The 26,172-nt window shown below is 44.2% G+C and overlaps 2 protein-coding genes and 1 non-coding gene across 4 annotated transcripts in view; 1 reads left to right on the top strand and 2 right to left on the bottom strand.

Moving 5' to 3' along the window:
• Nucleotides 1-11,561, bottom strand: part of Tnpo-SR (transportin 3) — a 71,544-nt gene extending 59,983 nt beyond the window's left edge. Inside the window, exons 1-3 of one of the 2 annotated variants that reach the window (XM_075673713.1) lie at nt 11,276-11,561; nt 4,492-4,581; nt 3,183-3,296 (exon numbers count right to left, since the gene is read on the bottom strand). In XM_075673713.1, the coding sequence (XP_075529828.1) occupies nt 3,183-3,296; nt 4,492-4,581; nt 11,276-11,410 (339 nt within the window). In that variant the 5' untranslated portion in view covers nt 11,411-11,561. The remainder of the gene's footprint in view (nt 1-3,182; nt 3,297-4,491; nt 4,582-11,275) is intronic. The other variant, XM_075673714.1, reaches the window with a different exon arrangement.
• TRNAS-UGA (transfer RNA serine (anticodon UGA)) lies at nt 5,334-5,406 on the bottom strand. Its single transcript has one exon. It is a non-coding gene; the product is annotated as a tRNA-Ser (tRNA).
• Nucleotides 11,562-11,709: 148 nt separating the features above from the next.
• CCDC53 (Coiled-coil domain containing 53) lies at nt 11,710-24,364 on the top strand. The gene is made up of 5 exons (XM_075673711.1): nt 11,710-11,805; nt 12,165-12,329; nt 15,499-15,756; nt 16,606-16,670; nt 21,387-24,364. The coding sequence occupies exons 1-5, from the start codon at nt 11,755-11,757 to the stop codon at nt 21,475-21,477; spliced, it is 630 nt and encodes a 209-aa protein (XP_075529826.1). The 5' UTR covers nt 11,710-11,754; the 3' UTR covers nt 21,478-24,364.
• The last annotated feature ends 1,808 nt before the right edge of the window (nt 24,365-26,172 follow it).

The raw sequence follows: 26,172 nt of genomic DNA, 5'->3' as shown, positions 1-26,172 counted from the left end.
CGGCGCGCGTTGTGCAGTTTGTACCGTCATCGTTAAAGGTACATTCGCTCGTGTGGTTTGACTCCCAAACGAGTGCCGTGTGGCCATATTGGATGCGCGCGTCTGTCAATGGTGATGATTGGACGGCGTGCACTGGACTTTCACTTATGCGTGGGCCATGCGCTCCGCTGTTCACATTTAATTTGACGCTTATAGTACAGTAAAATTCTACAGCATAGCCTTTTTGAGCACTACGCAAGGATGATTGACGGGGTTTAACATACCGAAACAACACACAGGCTACGAGAGACACTGCAGCATAATGTTGACCACGGCTGTTCAGCACGCATCCAAAACTTGGTGCATGAGCGTTCTCGCAGTTAATACCCATCAGAATGCAGCTACTGTGGCTGGCAATGGAATGCATGAGATAGAGCTCAGCAAGGCAAATGCCACAGCAAACTTAACTACAACTACGGGTCATAAGAGTGGATACGCACAAGGAGCACACAATGCAGTTGCATACTGGTCTGATTGAACAACTGCTTACAAGTTTGCCGGACGCACTACAGCCAGATCTTTTTCCCATTTCATCCCGAAAAAATGAGTTTGTCCTATAGTACATCACTTCCAGATCCAGATCTGAAGTCCAGATCCCGTCCCAAACAAAAAAAACCAAAATCGGATTATAGGGGTGAACATCCCAAAGAAACACATGGGCTATGAGAGACACTGTCACGGACCGAATTATTCTAAGCCAACCGGAGTTCTTTAACTTGCACTTAAACATAAGTACAGAAGCTTTTTTGTGTTTCAACCCCACCGAAATATGACAGTGGTGGCTGTGAATCAAGCCTGCAATCTCATGCTTTGCAGCACAATGCGATAGCCACTAAGCTACTGGAACGGGTCAATAACCAATGAGCCATTGCAACAGGTATAATGGTAAAACCTCCTTCATCTCGTTCAGGGCAATCACCACCATCACACTACAAAATGTGACCTCGTTAAGTTCAACAACCTGTTATGTTTTGTTTTTCAGACTTCTTGCATTCTAAACTGCAATGGTCAGGAATCAAACCCACAACCTCCTGATCAGTAGCAGAACACCACAGTCACTGACCCACCATGGCAGGTCGTGTGGCTAAATAGAAGGCATTGTTTTTTTTTTCCACTTACGCATCTTTCTCTGACGTCGGTTTGACTCCCGCTTTTGATTCCCAAGTACCGTATTTACTCGAATCTAACGGCTACTTTCTTTCTGACAGAACGGCTCCAAAAATTGCGTGCTCATTATAATCAAGTACGACCCTAAATCAGCATTACTATATCGCCATCGGCATTTCAACATGGCCGCCTCATACGCGCTTTGTGCCTAGCTGCCACAGCTTCCTCCGTGTTCTGTAGTTAAAGGTTTGTTCGATTCAGAGAAAAGTGCACAGAACCACAAACAAAAAGGTGCAGGGGGTGCCAGTTGTGGTATGCTGGGTGGCAACCACTCGCTGCAGGGTTCGAGGGTGCACTGCACCGCGGCGGCACCTTGCCTTGCAACCCCATTCAATCGAGCACCGGGGTGCAGAGCGCACCGCCGCACCTTGGGGATTTGAAGACCTAGGTGCAGTGCGCTGTGAATAGGTGCAGAAGGCGCAGAGAAACGTGGCCGAATCAAGCAGACCTTTAGTTAATGCACCGTCCGTCTTTCCATTCTCTGCGTTTGCGCCATCAGCACGGAAGTGCCGACTGCAAAGATGTGGCGAGTTCATCACAACGCCGAAAGTTAAAAGGAAAGTGGTCACGTGTGCGGAGGCGGAGGGGAACCGAGCCGCATCACGAGCATTCGGAGTTCTTGAAACTTGCGTGCGGAAGTGGCGCAAGCAGGAGATGCGTTCTACTACGGCGGCTGCTATGTACAGCGCGGCCACGCGGCATCTATCTTGGAAGGGATCTGCAATGGAGACAGTGTCTATACATCTGGCGCACCGCGCTGTGCCCTCATCACTTAGTTCATGCTGATGTGAGAGGCTATACAAAGATCAATTCGCTCCACGATTCGCTCGGTCCTGCTACCACTGATAAAAGAGTTTCCGTGGTCATGGCGCAAGACATGTTCATGTTTGCTTGTGTGCATGTGACGCCGTGCTTGTTAATTTAGTAGGTAAGTAAATGTTTAGAAGTTTACACGGCCAAAAAAACAACCATCTTTACTTTTCATATAGGTGCCTACTAATTTGCTAACGCAATGATGCTTCACCTTTAAGGCGAAACTGCGACTTTTTTTTATTTATAGCAACTTTAGTGTATTGGGAGTAAATCTGTTTTTCCAAATGAGAGAAAGCTGTATCTCTGTATGAAAGAGTGAGGTGCGCGGTACTGTAAAAGACTTGTTTTTTTAGGTCCCGGCAAGCAGGCACGCATTACAAAAGAGGGCGTTTTTTTTCTTTCTCTTCTTTTTGGTCATGGAAAACGGGTGTGCGTTACAATCAAGGACACGTTAGAATTGAGTAAATATGGTATACGACTTGTAGGGGCATTCTGCTTAATACTTTCCCCATCAGGTCTCATTATTTAGGAGTAAAACAGCGTAACTGCACATAACATTTGCAAATGTACCATCCCAAAACTCCTCATGGTCTTTGTCCCGCTTTGCAACAAGAACAAAACGCCCATAACCAACTGCTTCTTCAGATTTGCGATGAGATCACTTCTAATCAGTTCTAATAGATACGTCAACAGCACGGAACAAAGGCAAGGACAGGAGTAACAGGAGATATATAAAACACACACAGACTCCTGTCCTCATCATTGTTCCAGCTGACGTATCTATTAGAGCATTGAACCAACTAGCCAAAATTAATGTTTTCATGGACGTGAAATTCTTGGCATCAAAATGAGCCGAGCAGTGAAACGTTTCACGAAAATATTGCGCAACTCGCTCATGATCTCACTGCTCTGGCAATCCATTAGGGCCTGTGCATTATCCCCATTTCATCAATGTGGGGCCGGATGGCCCGTCATTTCAGCTATTACACACTACCAAACATTTCTTTCTTACACATTTTGTTTCTACGGTATTTCTGTGTTCACTGTACTTCATATCTACATTTAAGTTTCATGCTACGCATGATGATAAAGGCGCTATGCCCTCTTAGTGGTCACTCACATCAACAAGAAAACAAAAATAAAATAAAACACATCCACCTTACCTGTGTAACAATAACTGGTGCAGTATCTTTGGTGACCTTGGCCAAATGCTCCATGAGTGAGTCTCGTAAAGAGACGTGGGATTCGGGAGGGAGTTCGTGGAACACATACTGGATCTTTAAGAGACACCGGAAGAGAAAATGAGGGAGAAATGAAAAAGAAAAAAGCAGACAACATTAAAAGACTGTTGCAGCATACTCACGAAAGAAGAGACAGTATATAGAAAAAGCTTGTTTCACCCAGCTACTACGGTGTATCACTTTCTTGTGTTACACACTAAAACACCCTGCGATCGCATGCTCAAGACCACTTGCGCCAGCAAGACCGCAACCGCCTACGATTTGTCATTGTTGCAATATGACATTCAAAAGTGCAATTGTATAGAAGGTGGCAGAAATGTTGATAGTGGCCATCACACTAAACTTCTTATTTACAGCCCAACAACTGAACATAGTAGTCAATGACGAGCACCTGATTACTTTTGCTATGTGTGTGACCAGTACTACAAATTCCATGAATGAATCGGTGCTCCTGGTTGCACGCAAACTTTGCTTTCATGTGCCGCTTCACTTCCTCATTTCAAGCTTCTCATTAAAATAAACTTCCAAATAGCATTACATGTATTCAATTGAAAAAGAAACTATTTTCCCGTGTCATTACTGCACTTAACCTTTCTTTTCTTTTTTTTTCGGAAGCACGAAAGCCATTCGTTCCTGCTTTAATATTGTAAGCCCTTATTTTTATACTATTTCTAGGCAATTATGTTGGCAAATTTATCTAACTTAGAACCCCTAATGTTCAAACATTGCTGCTTATATCACTGCTCTCTGTTAAGACACGGTGCATGCGTACATGAATTTTACCTTCCGACGCAGCTTTGCCACACTGCTAATTTGACCTTCACACGCTTCTTTGAGGTGACTGCAGTGACCCAGTGGACCACTGGGTCCACTGGGTCCAGTGGACCACTGGGTCCAGTGGACCACTGGACCCAGTGAAGCGTTTGCCAAGTCTTGTGTACATTTCACGCAGCGGTAGAAACAAGACACCTAGGGCTTCCAAAGGAGGTGCGAGCTCCCTTATGCACCTTCGCAGTCTTCGATGCACAAGTTACTCTGACTAACATAGATCTCCAAAGTTTTTTTTTCTTGTGTGCTACAAGTTTAGCACTAGCCTGATCTTACACACATCTTTCAAGTTTGATGTGACAAGCCCCAGCTCCTTTATTCAAATACCAATGGCTGTTTTCTTTAGCCTTTGCTAACTGAACGTGGCTAAAGGGCAAAAAGAGACAGTAAGTCGTTTGTTCACCTTTGTTCGCATGGTCTGGGCAGCGAAGTAGCAGGACTCAAGGTCCACATTCTGCTGCAGGAGTTCATCTGCAATCTTCCAGGCACAGACCTGCAGTGGAGCACACAACACACTCTCAATGCGATGCCATGCAGTCAAGATACACACACATACACACTTACGAGATGGCAATAAGACGGACTTGGTGACACATTTGCAGCAGCAACTACAATCAAGGTTAACCCCTCTGGTATGAATTTTGTTTTTGAAGTAACAAAGTTATATCATGTGTAATTGAAGTGAGAAAAGAAATTCCCAAAGCAACGTTTCATTATATGCAAGAGCCACCTGTCACGAATTCAGTACGCTGCAGGCGAGATCATAAACAAGGAATCGTAAGTAAGTAATCGTAATCAAGCTAGTAAACAAGTGTGTTAAACAATGAGAACGAATTATTCAAACATTACCTTCAAGCCACACCTAAGAGATTTTATGGGCCTTAGGTGATAGGCTCTAAAAATGCAGTCTCAGACGCCGGACCAGCAAGTGGCAACGTGCCGACTTCTTGCAAATTTCAGAAAGAACCAAATGCTAATTGCTGGCACTCTGTTTCCTCAGGTTAGTTCTGGGTTTTGCCCATTTCTGTGTTTTGCCCTTTTTGGTGCTGGATATCTCTTGTGAAGCACTACAGCCTTAGAAGATGAAAAATAATACAGCTACAGTCAAGAAATACTAACAGTTTTTTTCATAAGAAGCCAACAAACACTGGCACCAAGGACAACATAGGGGAAATTACTTGCGCTTATTAAATTAAATAAAGAAACGATAAATTAATGGAAATGAAAGTGGATGAAAAAACAACTTGCCGGAGGTGGGAACCGAACCCACAACCTTCGCATTTCACGTGCGATGCTCTACCAATTGGGCTACCGCGGCGCTGTTTCCCCATTCACTTTCTTGGGTATTTATGCTTCCTAGTAGAACCCTGGGAGTGTTAGCCAGCGCCACCACTCACAAACCTTGGTGCCGGATGTGAAACAGGGTGATTCGCTAACACACTTGGCGCTGGCTAACACGATTGGCGCTGGCAAACACGATTGGTGCTGGCTAGCACTCCCAGGGTTCCACTAGGAAGCATAAATACTCAAGAAAGTGGATGGGGAAACAGCGCCGCGGTAGCTCAATTGATAGAGCACCGCAGGCGAAATGCGAAGGTTGTGGGTTCGATTCCCACCTGCGGCAAGTTGTTCTTTCATCCACTTTCATTTGCATTAATTTATCGTTTCTTTATTTCATTTATTAAGCACAAGTAATTTCCCCTATGTTGTCCTTGGTGTCAGTGTTTGTTGTCTTCTTATGATATGAACTATAAAAATCAGGCCCCTCGGTTAAACCCCCTTTCTTCTCGTTTAACAGTTCTTTTATTACTCAGCATGACTGTTTATTAAAGATTTGCAGGCTATTAGTCTGTATAGGGAAGCTGTCAACAGGTTCTCTGCTCTAAATATTCAAAGCTATAATTATTTGCGCCACAAATGTTTATGAAGTTTAAGAGCAGACAAATCAAGCATTCCAAAAAGTTGTTTCGTGGTGTAAAACCTGGCAAATGTCTAAAAATCTGTCTTTATGGCTACTACACACAAGAAACATACTCTCAAGTTACCTGCAATTTATCATCATTTGTTTAACAATATCGTACGTGCGTTTTATCACTTTCAGAGGCCACACAATGCAAATAATAGTGTCTCTGAATAACTAATGATCTTAGATGGACTAAACCCATTGACCCAGTAACAGCCAATTGCTAATAGTAAACTATTTTTTCTTCGAACAGTGCTTAAAGGGACACTAAGGGAAAGCATTAATTCATACTAAAGTTATATATTGTTACGTAGGAAGACGCAGACGAAAAGCTATATACAAGTATATTTACAATGAAATATGCCGCACTTGGCCAAGAGGCAACAGCCTGCGCTAGCCTCTAAACGTTGTCGTCTTCATCCTGCTCGCCTCTTTGTCATCGCAAATACTGTTGCGTAGCACTACCCCCGGTGGCAAAAGCGCCATCCCGGAGCGACTAAACGCCGGACTCGGAAGCAGTGTAGTAGGCCTTGAGCCTACTGACGTGCACGACATCACTAGATGCCGATTAGAGGACGAGGCTGAACTCACAGGAGCGATTTCGTACATCACAGGCGTCACCTGGTGCAGCACGCGGTAGGGCGCTGTGTATCGCAAAAGGAGCTTCTCGGAAAGTCCGACGTGACGAGAGGGCGACCACAGGAGCACGAGTGCACCAGGCGAAAACTGTACGTCACAGCGGCAGGCGTTGTACTGACGCTGCTGAGTGGTTTGCGAGGCCGTCAGTTGAGTACGGGCTAGCTGGCGTGCATGGTCGGCGAGGGCAATGGCGTCGCGCGCATACTCGCTTGTTGAGGTCGCAGCAGGAGGAAGTGCCGTGTCAAGGGGCAATGTTGGTTCGCGACCGTACAGTAGATAAAATGGAGAAAATCCAGCGGTGTCATGCCGGCAAGAATTATATGCAAATGTGACGTAAGGAAGAGCTATGTCCCAGTCGTGATGGTCCTTGGAAACGTACTTGGACAGCGTATCGGTAAGAGTACGGTTTAACCACTGTCAGGCCATTGGTTTGAGGATGGTATGAGGTAGTCAGCTTGTGTTGAATTGAGCAGGAACGCACAATGTCAGTGATAACTTTAAAGAGGAAGTTACGACCACGGTCAGTAAGCAGCTGTCGTGGGGCGCCATGAAGCAAGATAATGTCACGCAAGAGAAAGTCCGCGATGTCAGTGGCGCAACTGGTAGGAAGAGCCCGCGTGATAGCGTATCGGGTGGCGTAATCAGTTGCAACTGCTTGTAACCTACATATGTATTTCCCACCGTTCTAAAATTACGAATGAGAATTGCGGTATAAATAAGTGTATTTTTGATATATTCAGGTAATGGGTGTTGAACTTTTGTATGTCGTTATAACAATGGTTCTATAAGTTGGAGTTCATGGTTGCAACAGTGCGATTGGACATAGACCGAGTAAAAGAAGGGGACACCACACGGCACTGTGTGGTGTCCCTTCATTTTGCTCAGCCCTTGTCCAGTGACGCTGTTGCAAGAATGAAGCTGCAACAGCTCGCCCGAAAAAGCTAGGCTATGAAAAATCGGTCAGTGACGAAGTTCAATTTTTTTTTTAAAGAAGTTCTGCCCTAAACTGGATGGAAATGAAAAATTTTTTTAAAATTAATTATGTCAATATGGCGATCACAAACAAGCTCTAACAGTTGGGCATTTTACAATAAAATTCTAAATGTTGGCAGTCATGCTACAGGAATCGATGGACCAAAAATAGGTTAAATAAGAAGCTTGACAGAATACATAATAAGCCTATGCAGGACCTGTCTTTCCCTTCACATCGCATCACAAAAAAACTCTTGACGTACTGGCCTCACTTCTAGGTCAGATTTTGCATCGAGACTGCATTTCATGGCCCGAATAGTTAAACACTTTGACTTGTTTGCCAGGACAGAAATGTGAACTCTCCTTCACCTCTTGGTGTTTACATTGCACTCCCAGTGACGATTTATGGAAATTTATCTACGAGGCCATGTTCTGCCATACTGCAGACACCAGAAGCAACTGGGTAACATCATGGCTACCATGTTCGGGGCACCACTAACTGCGAGGAGCGCTGGCAAAGGCAACTTGTCATTTCTTAGCAAAAACAGGTATGTAGCAGCACCATGTGTTACATTACCTAATGATACGGACCATTAAATGTGATCTTGTTGTAGCCCCTGCCTCCCCGCTCCACAAATTTGTTTAACACGTTCACTGCGGCATGGGTGACCGGTGGGTCACGGAGGTTACTCGCATTGTGCAGCTGTGCAGTGAGAAAGCGACATCTTTCCTCGAAATCAATCGAGATAAAAAAATTCTTGTTCATTCTGGCCTGGCATATCGCAACGCCATCTCTGTCTACCTTGAGAAAGCTTTAAAGGAGCACAACTTCCTGGTGAATTACCAGGGGAGCCAAGGCGCAGCAGAGAAATAGTACGACAGGTGGCCGGCCCACCGGAGGGTCATGCCACAGAGGTATCGAGACTTCAAGAAGTGCTCCCATAGTGAAGGCGTTAATGACGTCAAGGAAAAACGCCGGCCTCTGTACTGCCCGCGTTGTCAGAGTGCAGGCTGAAATTGTGTGGACAAAATACTCTGGCACAGCAACTGCCCCTCTAAGCCATGCTGCTTATTTCTGTAATTTCTTTATTAGTCTTATTTGTCTTTTTTTCCTCTGCGCATGGAACTCAACAAGGCCTTCATACATAGATATCCTGCATCTCACTCGGGCTGCAGGATCAAACCAGAACGAGGAAAGGTGCCATATTCAACAGAAAACAACTGAAAGAAAAGGTGCTTATCTCCTGTTTCATCAAAAAAAATGGCAGAAGTAAACAGAACTGCAAGAAACCTCATGACAACATGTGACCAATGTCAATCGTGGGAAAAGAGGAGGCAACGTCTTTTAAAGGGTGTCGCGGCTTCTTAAGTATACAAGGGTTTTACAGAAGTGGACTCGGCCGCGACAGCTGTAGCACTAAGATGGTGACAGGTAGGCTAATGCATAGAGTTTACTACAATATTACTAGAGGGAACTCTGGCGCTAGTGTCTACGTGAGCTACAATGGGAGCGGTTGTCCCAGCATGGGAATTATGGGAAGTACATGGATTTGCCTAAACTTCGTCCTTTTGGCTTCAAACGGCTTTGTGACTTTGTAAACTCGTCATTTTCAACAGTATATTGCGCAATAAATAATTAAATAAATATCATTAAAATTGCCTGACAGCAGGATTCGAACACAGGGACTCTAGTACAGAAGCCTGATATTGAAACCATTAAGCCACGGATGCATGTATCGACAAGCGAATGAAACACACTTATAAATTTATCGCGGGCGTGCCAGTGCCTTGAGACGCTTGGCGCATTTCGATTTGGGCACATAGGCAAGCTCAATCGTTGCAATTAATAGCACTTGTACGCGTTCCTGGCGTCTTCTGCACTTCGAAGAATATAGATTGCGCTGAAATATACGACAATAAGATTTATGTAGCGTAATATACAAAGCCACAAGAACTTCTGAATCCGCAAGCACGAAGATCAGACAAATCCATGTACTTCCCATCATTCCCATGGTAGGACAACGACTGCAGCGCCAGAGTTCCCTCTAGTAATTTTTGTAGGAAACTCTATGGGCTACTGCACTAGCAGATCAAACATTATGGAACAGGACTAAACCAAAAACAAGACAGAAGTAGCTTCAAAAATTAGTTAAGAACACTTGGACACATGCAAGATACAGTATGCCCATACTAAACAGTCTGGTACAGGGGGAACAGCATAAGCTAGAAGAACTTGAATGACAAAAGAAAAGGAAGAAAGTCCTCATAATCTTCATTTGCCGAAGGTTTCGCACCTTGCTGCCAGTTTGAAAAACTACCGACTTAGACAAAGCAGGCCAGAAGACGTCGCTCACACCGACACACATAATAGAGAAAATTACACCAACAGCAGCTCAAATGACCCAACTTTGCCGAACCAGTCAGTTGCCTCCAAATGGCCACTGTAGGAATCCTAATGATGCGTGGCACCCTCTAAAGAGAACAACAATGCTCAACCTGTTTCCCTCCCCTTTCTCTGACAAGGCTACCCTCGCCCTTTTTTTCCCGTTTCATCACTTCTTTACAATATGCACTCTTTTTTCTTCGGCTGAAAAAAAAAAGAAGTTTCGTAATGCTAATTTTGTCACAAACGAGAAAAGTCAATTAACAGCAACAGTTCTGCAACTTCTCTATGGTGGTACACCTAGGTACCTAGGTCCATAGCTAAAACACGATTCGCTCAACTTAAAAGTGTGTGATGAAACAATAACAAAACAGGCATTTGGTGGCAGATCAAAACATGCAAGTCCACAACAACACGTGTACCCGAGTCAGAACCTATGTGGTCGGAACGACGCGGTTGAAGAGGTACCACGGTATGCTTTTTTTTTTTCGTTTACTACTACATCTAACGTCATCTAAAAAGCCAACAGCTGCAGAGATTTCAGCGGAAGAACCGGACACGATTGAACGCAAAACAGGAGGTCTCCGTGGTGCTCTACACGAGTTCTCGGCTAAACGTTCGTGTGCTAAGCGCACTGAGCGCACTGAGCGCCATCGAGCCGTGTTTACTCCTTGAATTAGTGCAGTTGAGATGAACATCGCGTTGAGGCAGTACGGACACGAATCGCGAGGGCAAAACAACGCACGACATGCAGTGCTTGGCGAAACAGCTAGGAGAAAATCAGTTCCACAGTCTGGCATTTTTCAGACGTCGGCAAGACGCGAAGTGACCACGGGCAAACGCGGAGGCAGAGAGAAGTAGGCTGACACGCGACGCACGACTTCGCACGGCGAAACGTGATCCAAAAACGTCAAAAAAAACCGGTCGGTCAGGGGGTGATAGGTTTAGGAGCTGGGATCAGAAACGCGCCTTCGACGATGCGCAGCGGAGCGCTGTCAAACGCGAATAGGGGGCAAAGGGAAATAAGCTTCGACACCTACAAAACCCTCATCGTCAGCTGAAAGAGCTTCGCCTGCTTCACGACTTCCACGATCGCACATCGTCAGCTTCTGTGCTACACACGACATCGCTTCGGCGCCTTTGTCGAGAGAGGCCAATCCAACCACTACGCGCAATGAGTCCCGTTGGTATCGCACGAGCATAGGCGAAAGTTCAACACACGAAACTTACAAAACTTACGGATCTCTGCAGTTCCCCGAGCCAGACGGATGCTTTCTCCTTGCCCGTAGTGTCTGGCTGTCTGTAGAGCGCGTGGATGGCTTGGACGACCGCTTGCAGCGATGGCATTCCGCTCGCGTCGTCCATGGCGACGCTATATCAGCGCTCTGTGCCGCCGCCTACACGCTCACGGCGATCGTGCACCCCACCGAACGTCCGCAATTAAGCGTAACACGCTCAGAAAATGATTGAATGCCAAACAGAGACCCCATCAACTGCTAACCGCCATTACGTGCAGCCCCGCAGCTGTCAAATTTGTGTGCATTTTTTTTTTCTACACAAGCAAAAGTTACCTTCCCAAAAGCTTATTAGTATCGCTTGTTTTAATTTTTGATAAAACTTCTTTAGTAATTGTTTGCAAGTATTTAATTTAAAGCACTTAAACTGACTTAAAAATCAGCGACAGTGCATGCGAGCCTGTCGTGTGCAACATGGACGACGATGGGCTGCCAATCATCGGGCACGGCGTTGATTATACCAAGGTAAATAAATTGAGAGGTTTAAATTTCAAGAAAGGAAGAGTTAATAAGGCTCCCATTTCACTTATGTACTAATTTAACTCAGTTGAAGTTTGTTCGTTATAAATAGCGTTGCAGACCTGTGAACACTTGATTGGAGTGAAAGTGTGGGTGTATTTCCCAAGTGGTTTCGTGTCTGAAAATATGTGCATAGGACGCTTATGTTTGACATTGTAGCGATTTTCATGGCACTGCTTCCTCTTTCTAAGCCTTTACTACGATGTTGTATACACGATGTTTCGCATATGTAACTGTGCCGACGGTTTACGCCAGTTCTTGCTTGTTTCTTAATTCCGATCACCATCTACTCTGTTCCGTTTCAGGTCCCACCGATCCAACAGAAGCGGACTCTAGCTTTTCTCAACTATTTCCTAACAAGGACGACTTCGTTTCTCAATCATTTCGCAACTGTCTGTGATGAGAAACTGGAAGACCTACTCGTCAGAATACAGCGACTGGAAGCATCTATGTGCATCTTAGAGGCGAAAGTAAGTTTATTGAGCAGCGCGTTTACAAGTTTTATTGTAATCAATTAATCTATTTGTAACATAATCAAGGCATTGTGCTCGATTGTTTATACCCCTTTTAACGTGGGCGCCGTCAACTGCCCTTGGGTCGATGCAGATTAAGCGCTTCTACGAGTCATTATTAAGTACATTTGACTTCTGTGCTGCCCTACTTGCGCAGTCTTCGTGCTTCGATTGTGTTCGACAGGATATAGTGCAGGTTTATCTTCAAGGTGATCGAAACTGCGTGTGTGAAAATGGCGTCACGTTTATTTTAATCATTCACAGGATTTCAACATCCCTGTAAGGTTGGATTGGCCTTGAGGTTGATCTGCATAGACTTAGAGAGATCCTGAAACGGTTTTGTACAGACGTACTCAGCCGGTAGGGTAGGTCCTTCTGATCATTAGGTGATGCATCTGAGCACTCCACGTAAAGCATGTAACTTATTATGAGGTTTTAAAAATGTACATTGCTACCAATTGCAGCGGCACCGCTCCCTTGAGTTTTCAGCCACCCCACCGATACTGACGCTTGACCTCCACCTGACGTCAGTAGGATGAGCTAACCAATCAGCTACCCAGGGCATGTTGTAGATTTTTATAACTTTGTGGTGAGCAAATGTTGTTCGTTATAGTTGGAATGTTGGTTAATTTGTTTCTGTAAAACAGAAAAGTTGCAGAAAGAGAATACACAACAATTTATCGCTACGCTCAACCACTTCCAGCACACAGCAAGTGTCGTCTGCTTGTCTTACAACATTATCTGAGTTGATACGAGCTGCTCGATCAGAGTTGGTCTCGAGCTTCTTTTTCCTGAGCACCATGGATCACCCTTGTTGCATTGCGGGCTGCAAATCTAGCGATCGGCGATGTGTCAAGCCGCGACATAGTGTCCCTCTGCAAGGCTAGACTAGTGGAGTGACTGCAGCGCATCGGGCTGTTGGTTTCCGATCAGTGTCTGGGTCTGTGCATTTGTGGCCTTCATGCTGAAGGATTACTACAATAGTAGAGAGTTTTAGTATGTCCGGTATTTGGGTAAATGCAACCGCAAACTGATTGGGCATTTCGCTGGACGAGCAGAGGTGTAAATGTGAACGGCCTGCACGGTGTAGACTCCTGCTGGTGCAGAGCCCAACGGAACACACAGCTAAAATAACAGTAACCAATTGTATTCTACTTTGTTGCTGGTGCAAATTTACAGCAGGAGCTTAATCGTAAACACGTTGTCTTTTTAAATGTATCGAACGTTTTACACTTGGTTACAAAAATATTAGCTCTGTGTTTGGCTGGTTAAGCTATGTGCCACCAAGTGGCTGGACTGTGCAGGCCAATCAGGCTGCTCATGGGCTCACCTACGTCTGTGCTTAAGTTCCTCAGTGCAGCGGTAGTAGTATGGAGGGGTTTTATTCTATGCCTCCACCCATTTGTCAAAATACCCAGCTCGCCTGTGGTTACTGGAATACCAGGCACACTTGGTACTGCAACACAATGCTCGCAACGCACACTGCTTGGATAGCTCTCTCTGGGGATCGATGGCCAGGCGGCTAGCAGAGAGGTTGTAGAGGCTTTGCGCACTGGCTCCAAGACATCCAGAAGTAGACAATACAATGTAACGTCATGACGCAGAGCACGTGAAGGCAGAGCTTATCCCCAATCACTCGGCAAACAAGTTGAGAAAAAGCATGACTAGGTGGGAGTGCAATTTGTAATCTGCTGCTTCTTAATATGATATGCTTCACTTAAATTGTAGCATGGATGTTTTACTGTAGCTGTACCCTATATGTCTAAAAAATTCACCAAGCCATTTAGGAGACCCTTTAATATGGTTTGAAAGTACTTGCGTGACAAAGGGCTGGCACGCTGGTGAAGCAACTCTATGCTCTGGACCCTCGTCGCATCAGCAGCCTCAGTACTTGGCGAAGTCGATCAGCATTGAATTTTTCAATTCAAACCACGAATCATGATCAACTGTGCCAGGTTCGAAGTCAAATGTAGTTTACTATGTATAGCAGTGCTCAATCTTCTATGAGTTTATCTGAAAAATGACAGCATGAAAGTGCCTGAGAAATGTTTAGCTCCAGTAGTAGTTATTACTTTATTTTTTTTTCTTTATGTATAGCACAAGCCTCTTATATTAATTCCTGAGTACCAGTTCTTCAGACACTGGTTATGGGCCACTTTCAGGGTGGCAACAACCTTCATTTGACGCTTCACCGCTGCTCTTTATTAGCATATGTGGGCAGTGGAAGAGCAATACCCACACATGGCAAAAGTTTACCATTCCCTTGCAGTGGCAGGTGTAAAATGTGCACGAATACGCTGCCACGACAATGTCCATACATCTATAGTGACCATTAGGTCACTTCCTAGCAGGGAAGAAAGTGATGCGATCGTATGCTGCTCAATGTAAAGACGTCGCTTCTAGGCAGTCGCACTGTACAAATGGGAGAGTTGCAAGACACTCATCCCAGCACTAAAAAAATTGCAGCTGTTCTTGTGTTCTTTTCTTTGCTCTGCAGTGTTGCACCCAAACACCCTGGACGGAAGTATGGACTTCTGTATCGCTAGCTTCCACGGCATCTTAGTGTGACTGGGAAAACAATTTTAAAAAGTTGTGGCAGAACTCGTCTATGATGATTGTCGAAGTTGCGCGACAGCCATTCGCACAGCACACATACCTAATTAAACTTCCACTGCAGCCAACTGAGTGGAGCACGACGGTGCATCCGTCTTGCTGCATCACTTTTGGCGCTAAACGCACCGCGCATCTCTGGCGAGCTTCTTCTAACCTTTCACATGCGACCCATGCATGCACGTCAATATTTTGATAACGACTGCAGTACTCTTCAGCTCTACTGCTGCACATATTCCGTGCTCCTTCTCAACTGTTGGTGTGGCACCGAAGATAGGCACTTGTTTACCATGCTGCAGGTCCAGGTTTGATTTCTCGGAGGAACTAGATTTTCTTATTTCTGTTGGCAGTTATAGTATCAAGGTCAGATGGGCAGGCCAAAGTATGGTAGGTTAGCCAAGGAAATGCTCTCACTTTTGATAATACAGGAGGCTGTGGTCGAACGAAATTGTGTGGTTTGGGGAATTGGTGTGTTCATCTGGAGTGGATGCTGAGAAGTGAGTTCACTTGCTTTCAGCTTTCTTCGATTCCTGGACTCGAGAATGTAACGGCCAGTGCTGCTGAAGCCAAGCCGGAGGCGAATGATCAGCAGAGTACGACGCAGGCCACTGCTGGACAAAGCCAGTCGCACCAGTCACAGGCAAATGGCCCCACAACTGACGCACAAGCTGAACCCCTACAGGCAGCAGACACTGCAACACAACCTCCAGCTGCACCAACAAACACGGTCTCCAAGGATCCTAGGTTTTCAAAGTACTTCAAGATGCTTAACTTTGTAAGTGACTCGAAATCTTGCCAGCTTCGCTGTTGAGGCGGTCTACATCTGTGTTGCCTTCTGGCTGTTCAGCTTGGGCACTGTATTGCAGTTGAGCCTCGCTCAAACAATGTCACATCAGACACCTTCGTCATATTCAATTCGTTGATTGCTTATTTTCGTTATACTCGGGGGCTGATATCAGCAAGAAACATTTTATATACTTTGTTATATCCAGCAATTCGCTTAGCTGTGTTTGTTATATTGAGTTTCAGCTGTATGCACTAAAGTCCTCTGCATTTTTTTATTCAGTGACTGTGGCTGCTTAGTGTGCCACTCTAAATGTGTTTCCAAATTTTCCAAATACGTGTGGGGAGAAAGTACGTACCATTTGGCTAGGTTTTGTTGTGTTCACCTGCTTCTTTGCCTGCCAACAGCAGATACGTTATAAACAAGGCTAAAGAATCCTGACAGCCTATTTATCATAATAAACCTATTTGAAGGGCAAGCCCTGCAAATCTTGTACGTTTATAGCAGGCACAAAATCCGTATTAAGCAGTAAGGCTAACTTGGGTGAGTTGGTGATACACTTCAAGGCGGATATACATCAGCACACGAAAAATACTAGACAGCAATCGTATCGTATGTTATCCTGGGCAGTTTGGCCGCATGCATTCAACGGCATGATGAAGAGTTTCATACTTTTCCCCAAATTGATTTCAAAGGCCTGCATGTAGACTTTCCTTATGCTTAGTTTAGAAGTAACTTGAGGCAATTTGTAAACAGCATTAGTTGAACGTTGCCCATTTAGGCACTTGATAACCATAGGCAGGTGATTTTATTGCTTACTGTTCCTTTTCATGAACTCAGGGTATTCCTCTGGGTGCTGTTCAAATCAAGATGCGGCAAGAAAATGTGGATCCCAGCATATTAGAGTAAGTTGCCGGCATTTTCTTTTTCCTGGTGTCCTTCCTTCACCTACATTTACTTACACTCTCTGTCCTGTATGCTATGGTTATCCCATCTATGAAATGTTATGTCTATGACCTTATTGTGATGGCAATTTTACGGACGCTCAAGACCCGTCAACGCTGCCGACACTGTTGTGATGATGTTCAACTCGATGGCACATGCGTGGTTCTCCCACGCAGAAGATGGGAGGGCCTTTAGAGACATGGAGTGCATTTGGACACAATGACGACGAAGTGAAGTGGATGCATTGTCAACGCTATGCTCAGTCACCTCGCTAGCAGAGCCAGAACTGTGTTCTGCCTTCTGCTGCAGGCATGAGTGTTGTGCACACGCCACTGTAAGCACACTAATGGTCCTGCCGAGATGCTGTACATATGCACTGCTGTGAGTGGAATGGGCAGTGAATGTCGAGCTAACATTATCTAATTTTTCAAGATGGTACTAATTAACGCCGACAATTTCCTGTCGGTCTCGTGCACCATTGAGGTGCGACACCTGTAACGTCACTGCTAGCTTATCACACCAGCATTGTGAGACGCCTGGTAGCTGCCAGGGCGCTGTTCCTTCTACCCACTAGCAGTTGCCTCACATGCTGTGCCTTGTCAACATGTCGCATCTGTGTATAGTTAGAACACCGTCTGAGAAGTCATCATCGTCCATCTTTACGGCAATATTGCCACGTTGTAGTGACAGTTAAGAAGGCAGCAAAACTGTGATGAACGAAACGAGCATCTTATTGGGCGAACTTGTGCCCTCAAAAACAGGCTACACTAAAAGAACAACGGTAGCGGCGAACACACTCGGCGATCGGCGAAAATCTGATCAGCGGGTCAAGCGCGTCGGCTTTTATGCAGTAGTCATCGAATGTTCCAGACTAATCGTTGGGACGCGTGTGCCTTCCGCAAAGTTCTACACCATTCGCATCAGGCGATGAAATCAGATAACGCAAGGTTCGGCGACCACACACAGCGGATAGAAGCATCGATAACTTTCCAGAAACTTCGGATACATGCAGGCGCGTCCCGCGCTGTGCGATAACATTTGTTAGGCGGCGAAACGTGGTCGCCCGATAAAGCTAAGTACACGTGTCAATATCCTACGATACGGATACAAATTATCTGGACCAATAGCCTACATTGGCTAGTGACCGGTCCGGTGAAACATGCATGAAACAGGTCAGCAATACAGTAAATAAATAATTAATTCACTGCCCTGAAACACTAAAGAGGCTTGTACATTATCACAGCAGTGCAATAAATAATGGGAAATATAAGCAGCACATTGGCTACGTGTAAAAGAACTATCTAGAAATCTTGATTTTTCATATAAAATATTTTAGAACCACATTTAAAATTTCTGTCTACCTTAGTTTTCATGGGTAGCTTATTCTAAATTCTCTTCCCATGAAATTAGAGGTCTTTCTCGGTATAAATTGTAGCATGTAGACAAATTAAATTGCCATTTGATGCGTGTCTTGTGTTATGAGACGGAATGGTGAAAAGAGTGACAGCGGAAGACTGGTGCGTATTATTTTGTAACAAGAAAGGAAACATTATAGTTACGAAGTGCTGGCACTGAGAGTATACATTGTTCCTGAAATATATTGTTAATATTGCCATTTGCGCAGTTACCACATTATTTATAATACACTTATCGCCCTGTTTTTTAGTCGCAGTAGTTGTTTCAGATACGTTGTATATGTTACACCCCATGACAATACCTAATGTGAGAACGACAAACTGCAGAGTACAGCGACTGCAGCACAGAACAGGGGAAAGCATTGGCATCCTTTAGTTGGCGCATAGCAGCCACACGCCCCTTTCCTGCAAATGCTGTGAACATGTTCTTCTCAGTGCAAGTGCTGGTAAAAAAATCTCACCTAAGTGCCGTATTTACTCGCATAATGATCGCACTCGTGTAATGATCTCGCTCCTGAATTTTGTCGGCAAAATTCGATTTTTTTTATTTCCCGTGAAATGATTGCGTCCCGAACTTGCCGCAGCAATATGTCGTGTACCAAGTCTAGCTAATAATGATCGCGCTTACCATCTGTCGAATGCTACGCAAACGACTCTTCAAGACAAACCAAGCGGTCTGCATGCACCAAACATTCTTAAGTAGGTGCCTCATTTCATTCCTTTCATCACTTTCTGCACTTCCATGACAAAAAAAAAAAAAGCTGCAACCAAACTTGCCTTTATTATGTGTAGGCTTTATAATGGTTGTGGTCAACAACAACAAAAAAGTCGCCTTTTGATTCTTGTCTGCACTCGTGGGCATGCAACCAATCACGAGCGGTAGCGATAGTAGCCACGTATACACTGATACGTTTAAAGTGTGCCCTATTCATACGCCGATGCTTCTAACACAGCTAAGATATTCACCCACCCTTAGCGGAAACGTGCCATATTAGGATAGTAGTGAAGACGGATGCCGCTGTTTCTGCAGCATGCTGACCATGTGTTTCTATGTCACTGGCAGCTAAGCGTGCCCATCTGTTTCTGTCCCCTTAAAGTGGACATGGCTATGTTATTGCCGCAGACTTGCCGATATTAACGATATTATTCATACTGATACGGAAGAAACTGTTTCAGTGTACTCATGATAAGAAAAAAAAAAATTAAAAACCGGGTTCAGCATGCTCTACCGGCCGCCATTTTTGTTTTGGTGTCCCACAGCAAACGCGGGAAAAAAATTTTTTTTTTTCTTTTCGCGGGATATTTAACCCGCGTAATGATCGCACCCCTGATTTTGTGTCAGTTTTTCTGACAAAAAAGTGTGATCATTATGCGAGTAAATATGGAAAAACGTTTACAGCAGTTTATGCGGTCGATAGGACTACAGTAAAGCCTTGTTATATGGAAGCTTCTCTAAGTGAATTATTGCTTATTTTGAAATTTCTTCCAATCCCAACCGAAATGCATGCAGTTTAAAACAGCATTGCTCGAAGCATAGCGATAAGCTGCTACGCTCTGAGCGAACAGTCAAGGAGTGCGTGCACACTCAGCGGCACTCAGCACCTTTTGTGGCAGGCGAGGGAGCAACCCTCTTCGTCGCAGCTGCGCCATCGTGCTGCATGTGCATCCTTTTCCTGCATGCTGCTTCCGTGTGTTATCATCGGCGAGCGGGTACGCAGTCACAGTGGCGCTCGGCACCTTTTGTGCCCAAGTCCCGGGAACAAACTAAAGATAGTGGAATTCCTGCTCTCCTGGCCTCACTGCAAGCACCTTCCCTAACTTCTCGCCCTCTAAGTTTGTTCATTTAGGGCAATAGCAATTGTACAGACACTCCGGGTGAATTTCCGCCAATAAAGTGCTGGATGCAGATAAGACACCCAACTGCAATTTCCGAGATATTTTTCTGGCAACCGTACAGCCAGCATAAATGGTCAAAAACTGGAAGTCTTGGCAGGTATGTTCTCAGCTCATCCTTGCACCTACAGCATAGGGTGCACTGCTGCAATCTTATCGCACTTGGACTTTGTACGGTGCTTCATGGCAACGCCGGCACTCCAGGCGGCAATTTGCCTTAAATGTCGGCATCACCGTGAGGTTCCATGCTGTGTCTGCGTGTTATCAGCGGTCGCAGTGGCTGTAGCATGTGCGTTCCTGCATTCAGGAACGTGAAAGTTACTCTGCCACATTCTGCGTTCCCAGAGTGCCCAAAGTCGCCCAAAGGTCCTATTGGCTCCCTCCCACAACTTGCGCAAAAGAGCCAGTAGCAAACGAGAAAGTCGATCCCGATTGACAATGCGCCACGTGACACCTGTATTAGACTTCTGCAGAGTCACGTTTGTGGAATTACCGCTTATACTATCAAATATTTTCTTCATCCCATCCACTCCATTTTAAGGAGGGTTTACTGTACTAACTTTATTTCATATAGCTGTCTAATAATTTGCTACTGCAATGAATGCGCCACCTTTCGTACTAAACTGCAACTTTTTCTTCAACAACAATTGCACCAGCATTTATGTGCGTCAAGGTGCAGTTTGCAGCGATAGTACAGGCAGTATGCGAAACGTGTCTGCTGGCCAAACCTTGTTCTTGGGAGGTAAAATGCAGTCATCAGTATGATACTGTCACATTAAGTTTCGATTAGCTCTGTCCAAGGAGCCTGCCTACACTTCTTTAACGAATAATTGTGGCTGCCACCATATTCAACTAATAAGTTAAAACTGTATGATCCAAATAGACAAGTAGCCTGATAACAAACTAAATTTAACTGCTACTTTTAATTGAGATTAATAGTTAATAGGGAAAAGAGAAATGCAAGTGTAGGAAAAGACAATTAGTCATGTGGTTGTGACTAAGAAAAAAGTTAGCCTTTCAGTTACCCCCATTCTTCTCACTAACTAGAAGTTCTTTAACTGTACTCTCCATCATTGCTAGTCGCAAGCAGCAGAATTAGTCATACGGACGTGTTGGCATGGCTTGATATCATCATCTTAGTGCCGTGCGCATTAAATTGGAAGTTTTCTAACTACACAGTTTACCATTGTCAGTTATGATAAGCAAAAAAAAGTAATCACGAGATGTGCGTGACATGGCTTGAGCGTGTGATCTTGGCGCCACCACATGTAGTTACAGAAAAATGTGTTCACATGAACAGTTGAGGCTACTCATCTGCTGGTGCTGACGTTACCTTTGCCCTTCTTTTTTTCCTTTCGTACTTTGTAGCAATCCTGATGCACCAGCGCCCCCAGGTGCTCCAACTTCTCCGTGTCCCGCGGACGACGACAGCTCCGACGACAGCAGCCTGAGCAATTGATGCGACAAATTTGTGCACCGGCACCCACATTCCATGCGTGGTCGCGAGCCTGCACCTGGGTACATCCTCGCCGCACTTGTATTCATGCCAAAGCAAGCGACCGTGTTCAGAAAAGACATTCAACTAGCTTCAAAGCAGCTGTGAAGAAGCCTTACAGGGAGCCGGTGTCACCACAACTTGCTGCAATGGGGTGTTACGGCACATAACACTCTCCATTACTTGACAGACGCGTGCTGCAGTCTTTGGGGCTGTGTGCCCGTGCTGATAAATATTGTGAGCTTAAGTGTCACTTGCAGTCACAGTTGCTCTCTGTGACAGTTCAGGCAGCTTAGTGTGCAAGGAATGTTTGTGTTGGCCAAAAGATCTTTCGGGAGGGTGGCAGGGTAGATGGTAGCAATCTAAATACTGAACTGTGGGAGGGTACTTGTACTAGCAGCTTCACAGATGTTCACGAATGGATGGGATGCACTGGAATAATTGAGACAATAACCATAGTTTTTATAGTTGAATCTTGAAACTAGTAAACACGTATGGACGTGCAGGAAGAGTGCAGATGGTCTCTTGGGTGAATGAAGTGTTGTTGATGCAGGCCGGTACAGCTGTGTGAATTGGTATCAGATTGTTGTTTTCCTGAATCTGGTATTGAAAGAGATTACAGGGTGTGATGCTGTTGTTTCATTTCTCTGCATCACTAGCTTGTACCTGCTGCTTTGTGAAGCAGCAATGCGTGTATGCTTTATAAATGTTTTGTAATAGTAATAGTGTTGGTGGCTTGCTCGTGGATTCATTTCCCGCTCGTGTCGGTGCACTTAAGGGTAGTCGGTGCTTTTGCACAAGAAGGGGAGACCAGTTAACATTCCTCTAATAGAAAGTGTATTGTCTGTGTACGCAGACCCAGTCTTCCGAGTGATTTCATATTACAAGTGCAAAATTAAGCACAAATTGTATGTCATATAGTTGCTTGTGCCGTGTACATTCATGAGAGAGTTTTAGGAACAGCATAGCGAAGCAACTTCGTGTACTCAAAGACCCAACCTTCATTGTAGGCCCTTTGCATTGTTTTGTAAGCGTGGTGGTCTGCGTCTCCTAACTTTGGGTGCACGGTATCTAAAGCTTTCTATTGTCTGTAACCTAAAGCGATGCTTGGCTGTTATGTTCGTGTGTTACTGAACCGTGTACGACTTATTACTTTTTTATTGCCCCCTTTCTTTTGGCTGCGTGGAAGTTCCAAGCCACTGAACTGAAAGGGAAGAATGTTCGATGCTTTCTTCAGAAGGTGTGTGACTGTTCGCTGAAACAGTGAAAAGTGTGATGGCACAGGCACCACATGCCGAAGTGTTGCATGAAGCATCCCAATGTGACGCCGACTTTCAAAGTTCCTCTTTCGTTCTTGCTTTGAGCATGTAAATGAAAAATACTCTTGTGTTTGTGCGGGCGGACACTTTGGATAGAGCTGAAATCTTGGCTCCTTTAAATGTTGTGATCCTCGCAGTAGTGTTTTGATCACCAAGTTTCTTGTGAATCAGCGTGTTTTCAGCGGTAGCAGGCACACAGTTGAAACGTTTGCAAGTTTCTCTAGTCCATGTTGTTTGTCCCTGTTTCTTGCTTTTCATGACTAGATAGCATGTCTAAAATCGCCTGCCATGTAGATTCCTGACATAAGTGTTTAGCATGATGACATGGAACCGCATTAGAAGCTCGTCAGCACTGGTTTTTTTTTTTTGTATATGTAGGGTCCTGCTGTTCATGACTGTGTGCTGTCAAAATGACCTGCATGCCGCAGTAAAATTCCTGATTTAGGTATTTATCAAGGTAGTAAGGAGCCACTACATGAAGTGCTTCTTAACCTTATGCGAATGGGTGAAAAGAGTTGCTCTATTGCTCGAAGTGCGGAGCAGCAAGAACAGTGTATTTGTGCTGTAGCATTTCATGTCAAAACGTGAAGGATTGAGTTGTCTTACTTTTCGTGTCTTGCACATAATCTGTACAGAAGCTGCAGTATTTGTCAATTCATTCTAATGGTGCAATGCTTGGAAACTTGTGGATTTCCAGAGTAGAGTGAACCCCGCACCCTCCGTCACCTTGTGATTTTGTTTGGCATTGGTGCGTCTTGAACATCTTTGTTCATAGAATCGCGTTTATTCGCGGTCAGGCACATGGTAGTGTGCAGGTCACACTTGAAGCACTTTCTGCTTATGTGCGATTCCAATGGCATGTGTTGCATTGCACATTTCGTGCTGAATGAAAATGAGACGCGGAACAAAAATTACAACACATTGGCATTTTTTTGTCAGCTATGATTAACTGCAGCGCACCTACCTGCCTTGTTAGCCTGATCATTTTGCTTCTGCACTAATGCTGTTACTGCCACACTCATAAGGTACCAGTGTTTTTTTTTAATTTAACAGCCATTTCATGTCGTACTAATTACTGTATTTACAAAAAGCAGCTGGAAAGTCCAAATAATTAAGGTTTTCTGTTATAGACAGGGTAGAATCAGCAAACTTGTACTCTATGAAGAGTAAAGAATTATTTGGGACAGAAAATTCCAAACTTGCGAATGTTTGGCATGCTAGTTGGATGCTATCCTCTGGCACCCATTTTGGAAGATTATCATATACTACTTAACACATGTATGTACATTGAAATAAGTCATTTGATTGTGCAAAAATAAACGTGTGTACTTCCGTTATGTGTACCTAGGATGATGTAGCAGTACTAATAAAACTCCACTGTGTTTATTTTTCCCATAGTGCTGTATAGAATAGAAAAAAAATATACTACTTGTCGTAAAGTCAAGTTTGTGCTGTGTTCCCACACGCAATATCATGTCATATGCCACACCTTCTGTGTTAGCAGTTGCCAGTAAAAAAAAAAGCACTGTTTAGGCAATTGTATTATTGCAACCTCTCGCTATTTACATTTTCCAATCAGTATGCTGATTAGTATGATCAGATATGATTAGTATGCTGATCAGTATGCTGCATTTTAATTGCTTAATGCTCAAGAACATGTACGCTTTTATTTCTTACGTCCACAGTTCATCATCTTTGTGATGCACTACACTTTTGACTTCACAGGCAAATCTGAGAGCTGTTGAGTTCTCTATGGCACCTGCAGTTTTCAGTTGCCAACGCTGATTTTTAAGAATGCTTGTTCACAGCTTCTAGCAACACTTCATTAATGCTGTCTGACACTGGGTCCTGTGGAGCAAACTTTAGTTTTACATTGTTACGACCAGCACATAATGGGGGACGATAACACGTCTTCCATGTTTTTGTCTACCGTTATGCGCTGTTTGTAATTATGCAGAACCAACTCGGCCAAGGCTGCACCTTTACAGACTTCAATAGTGTTGAATAATTTTAAGTCATTGCCTGTGGCAACCGCCACCATGGCATTTGGAACACAATTATATGGAAATAATATATTCAGCTTTCAAAAAAATTCTCTCCAATGCTTTCAAGGTTTCAAAGATAATCTTTGAGACAAACTAGCATTAAAATCAAATCACCTTCATGGACTGTTGCTATCATTTTTTGCCCAAATTTTACAACACGCACAAGGTTGATTGTCTAGAGTTTCATGATGATCCACTTAACACTGCAGCAAAAGCAATGACGTTATGCGAGGACATTGTGGCTAAGCCCTCAGCAAAGCGAGTTGGAATGCGTGTGCTATTTATTGCCCCCATAGCTGACAAATCATTCCAGCTCTAGACTCCATTGAGGGCACTTTCGTATGAAATTCAGTGTCATACCTCGCATGTTAAGTCACTTGATTTCTGGATGTGCCTGTTTATGTGCGAGCTTTACCTTAGGCTGTCCGCAAAATGCTTCGAATGCAAAGCTGTTTCTTTTTTCCCACTTTGTTGAGGTGTCTTGAAACAGTGACATGCTAGACCAAAGGCTGGAGCCACTTGTGATATGTGAAGGCATTGTGATAAACTGGAAGCTTGGTGAAGTCTGTATTTGTATTCGCCTGCATTTGACAAGATAATGCGAAGCAGGTGAATGGGCTGTTTGCAGTTATGTAATGTATAAAGAATACATATTATTGGATAAACTGGACTTGCATTTGTCAGTAAATGGCGGGAAATCTGCTAGAGGCCGATTAGAACATGCAATGGCACGGGCTGCACAGTCATGAGGCAAAAGCTGTTGCGTGTTGCAAATGGAGATGATGATGTACGGGGAAATGCCGAATCATTCAAGGCAACATAGCTTAAGAGGAAGCTTTAGCTCAGATGCTCCAATCTAAATACATGTGGAAGGAGAACTCCTTTTTCTCGGCAACCACTGCACCAAATTTGGCGAAGTTTGTTGCATTTAAAAGAGAGACTTAATATCTTGTGACTGTTGGCTTCGAATTTTTTATTTAGGTCATCAATATTTTATTAAAAATTGTCAAAAATCGGAAATTTTCAGAAAACAAAACTATTATGTTCACAACTGTAACTCAGCAACAAAAAATGATGTCACAGTTCTGTGAGTTGCATCTAATAGTACATCTAAAGCGGGCAAAATTGATATGTTACACATATAAAAAATTAAAGGGAAAATGAGTAATATAAAAAATTAGTAATATGTAGATACAGCTTTTGCAGAACCCTTGTAAACAACGTAACAAATTCACGTAAAATTTAAAATGACACATAGAATTTGTCCGATTTCAACGATCTAATGGATGCCGTTC

The sequence above is a fragment of the Dermacentor variabilis genome, chromosome 11 (genome assembly GCF_050947875.1).
Source record: "Dermacentor variabilis isolate Ectoservices chromosome 11, ASM5094787v1, whole genome shotgun sequence".
In the NCBI taxonomy this organism is placed as follows: domain Eukaryota; kingdom Metazoa; phylum Arthropoda; class Arachnida; order Ixodida; family Ixodidae; genus Dermacentor; species Dermacentor variabilis.
Note: the sequence above shows the minus strand (reverse complement) of the source record. Positions and strands in the feature narration are given on the sequence as shown.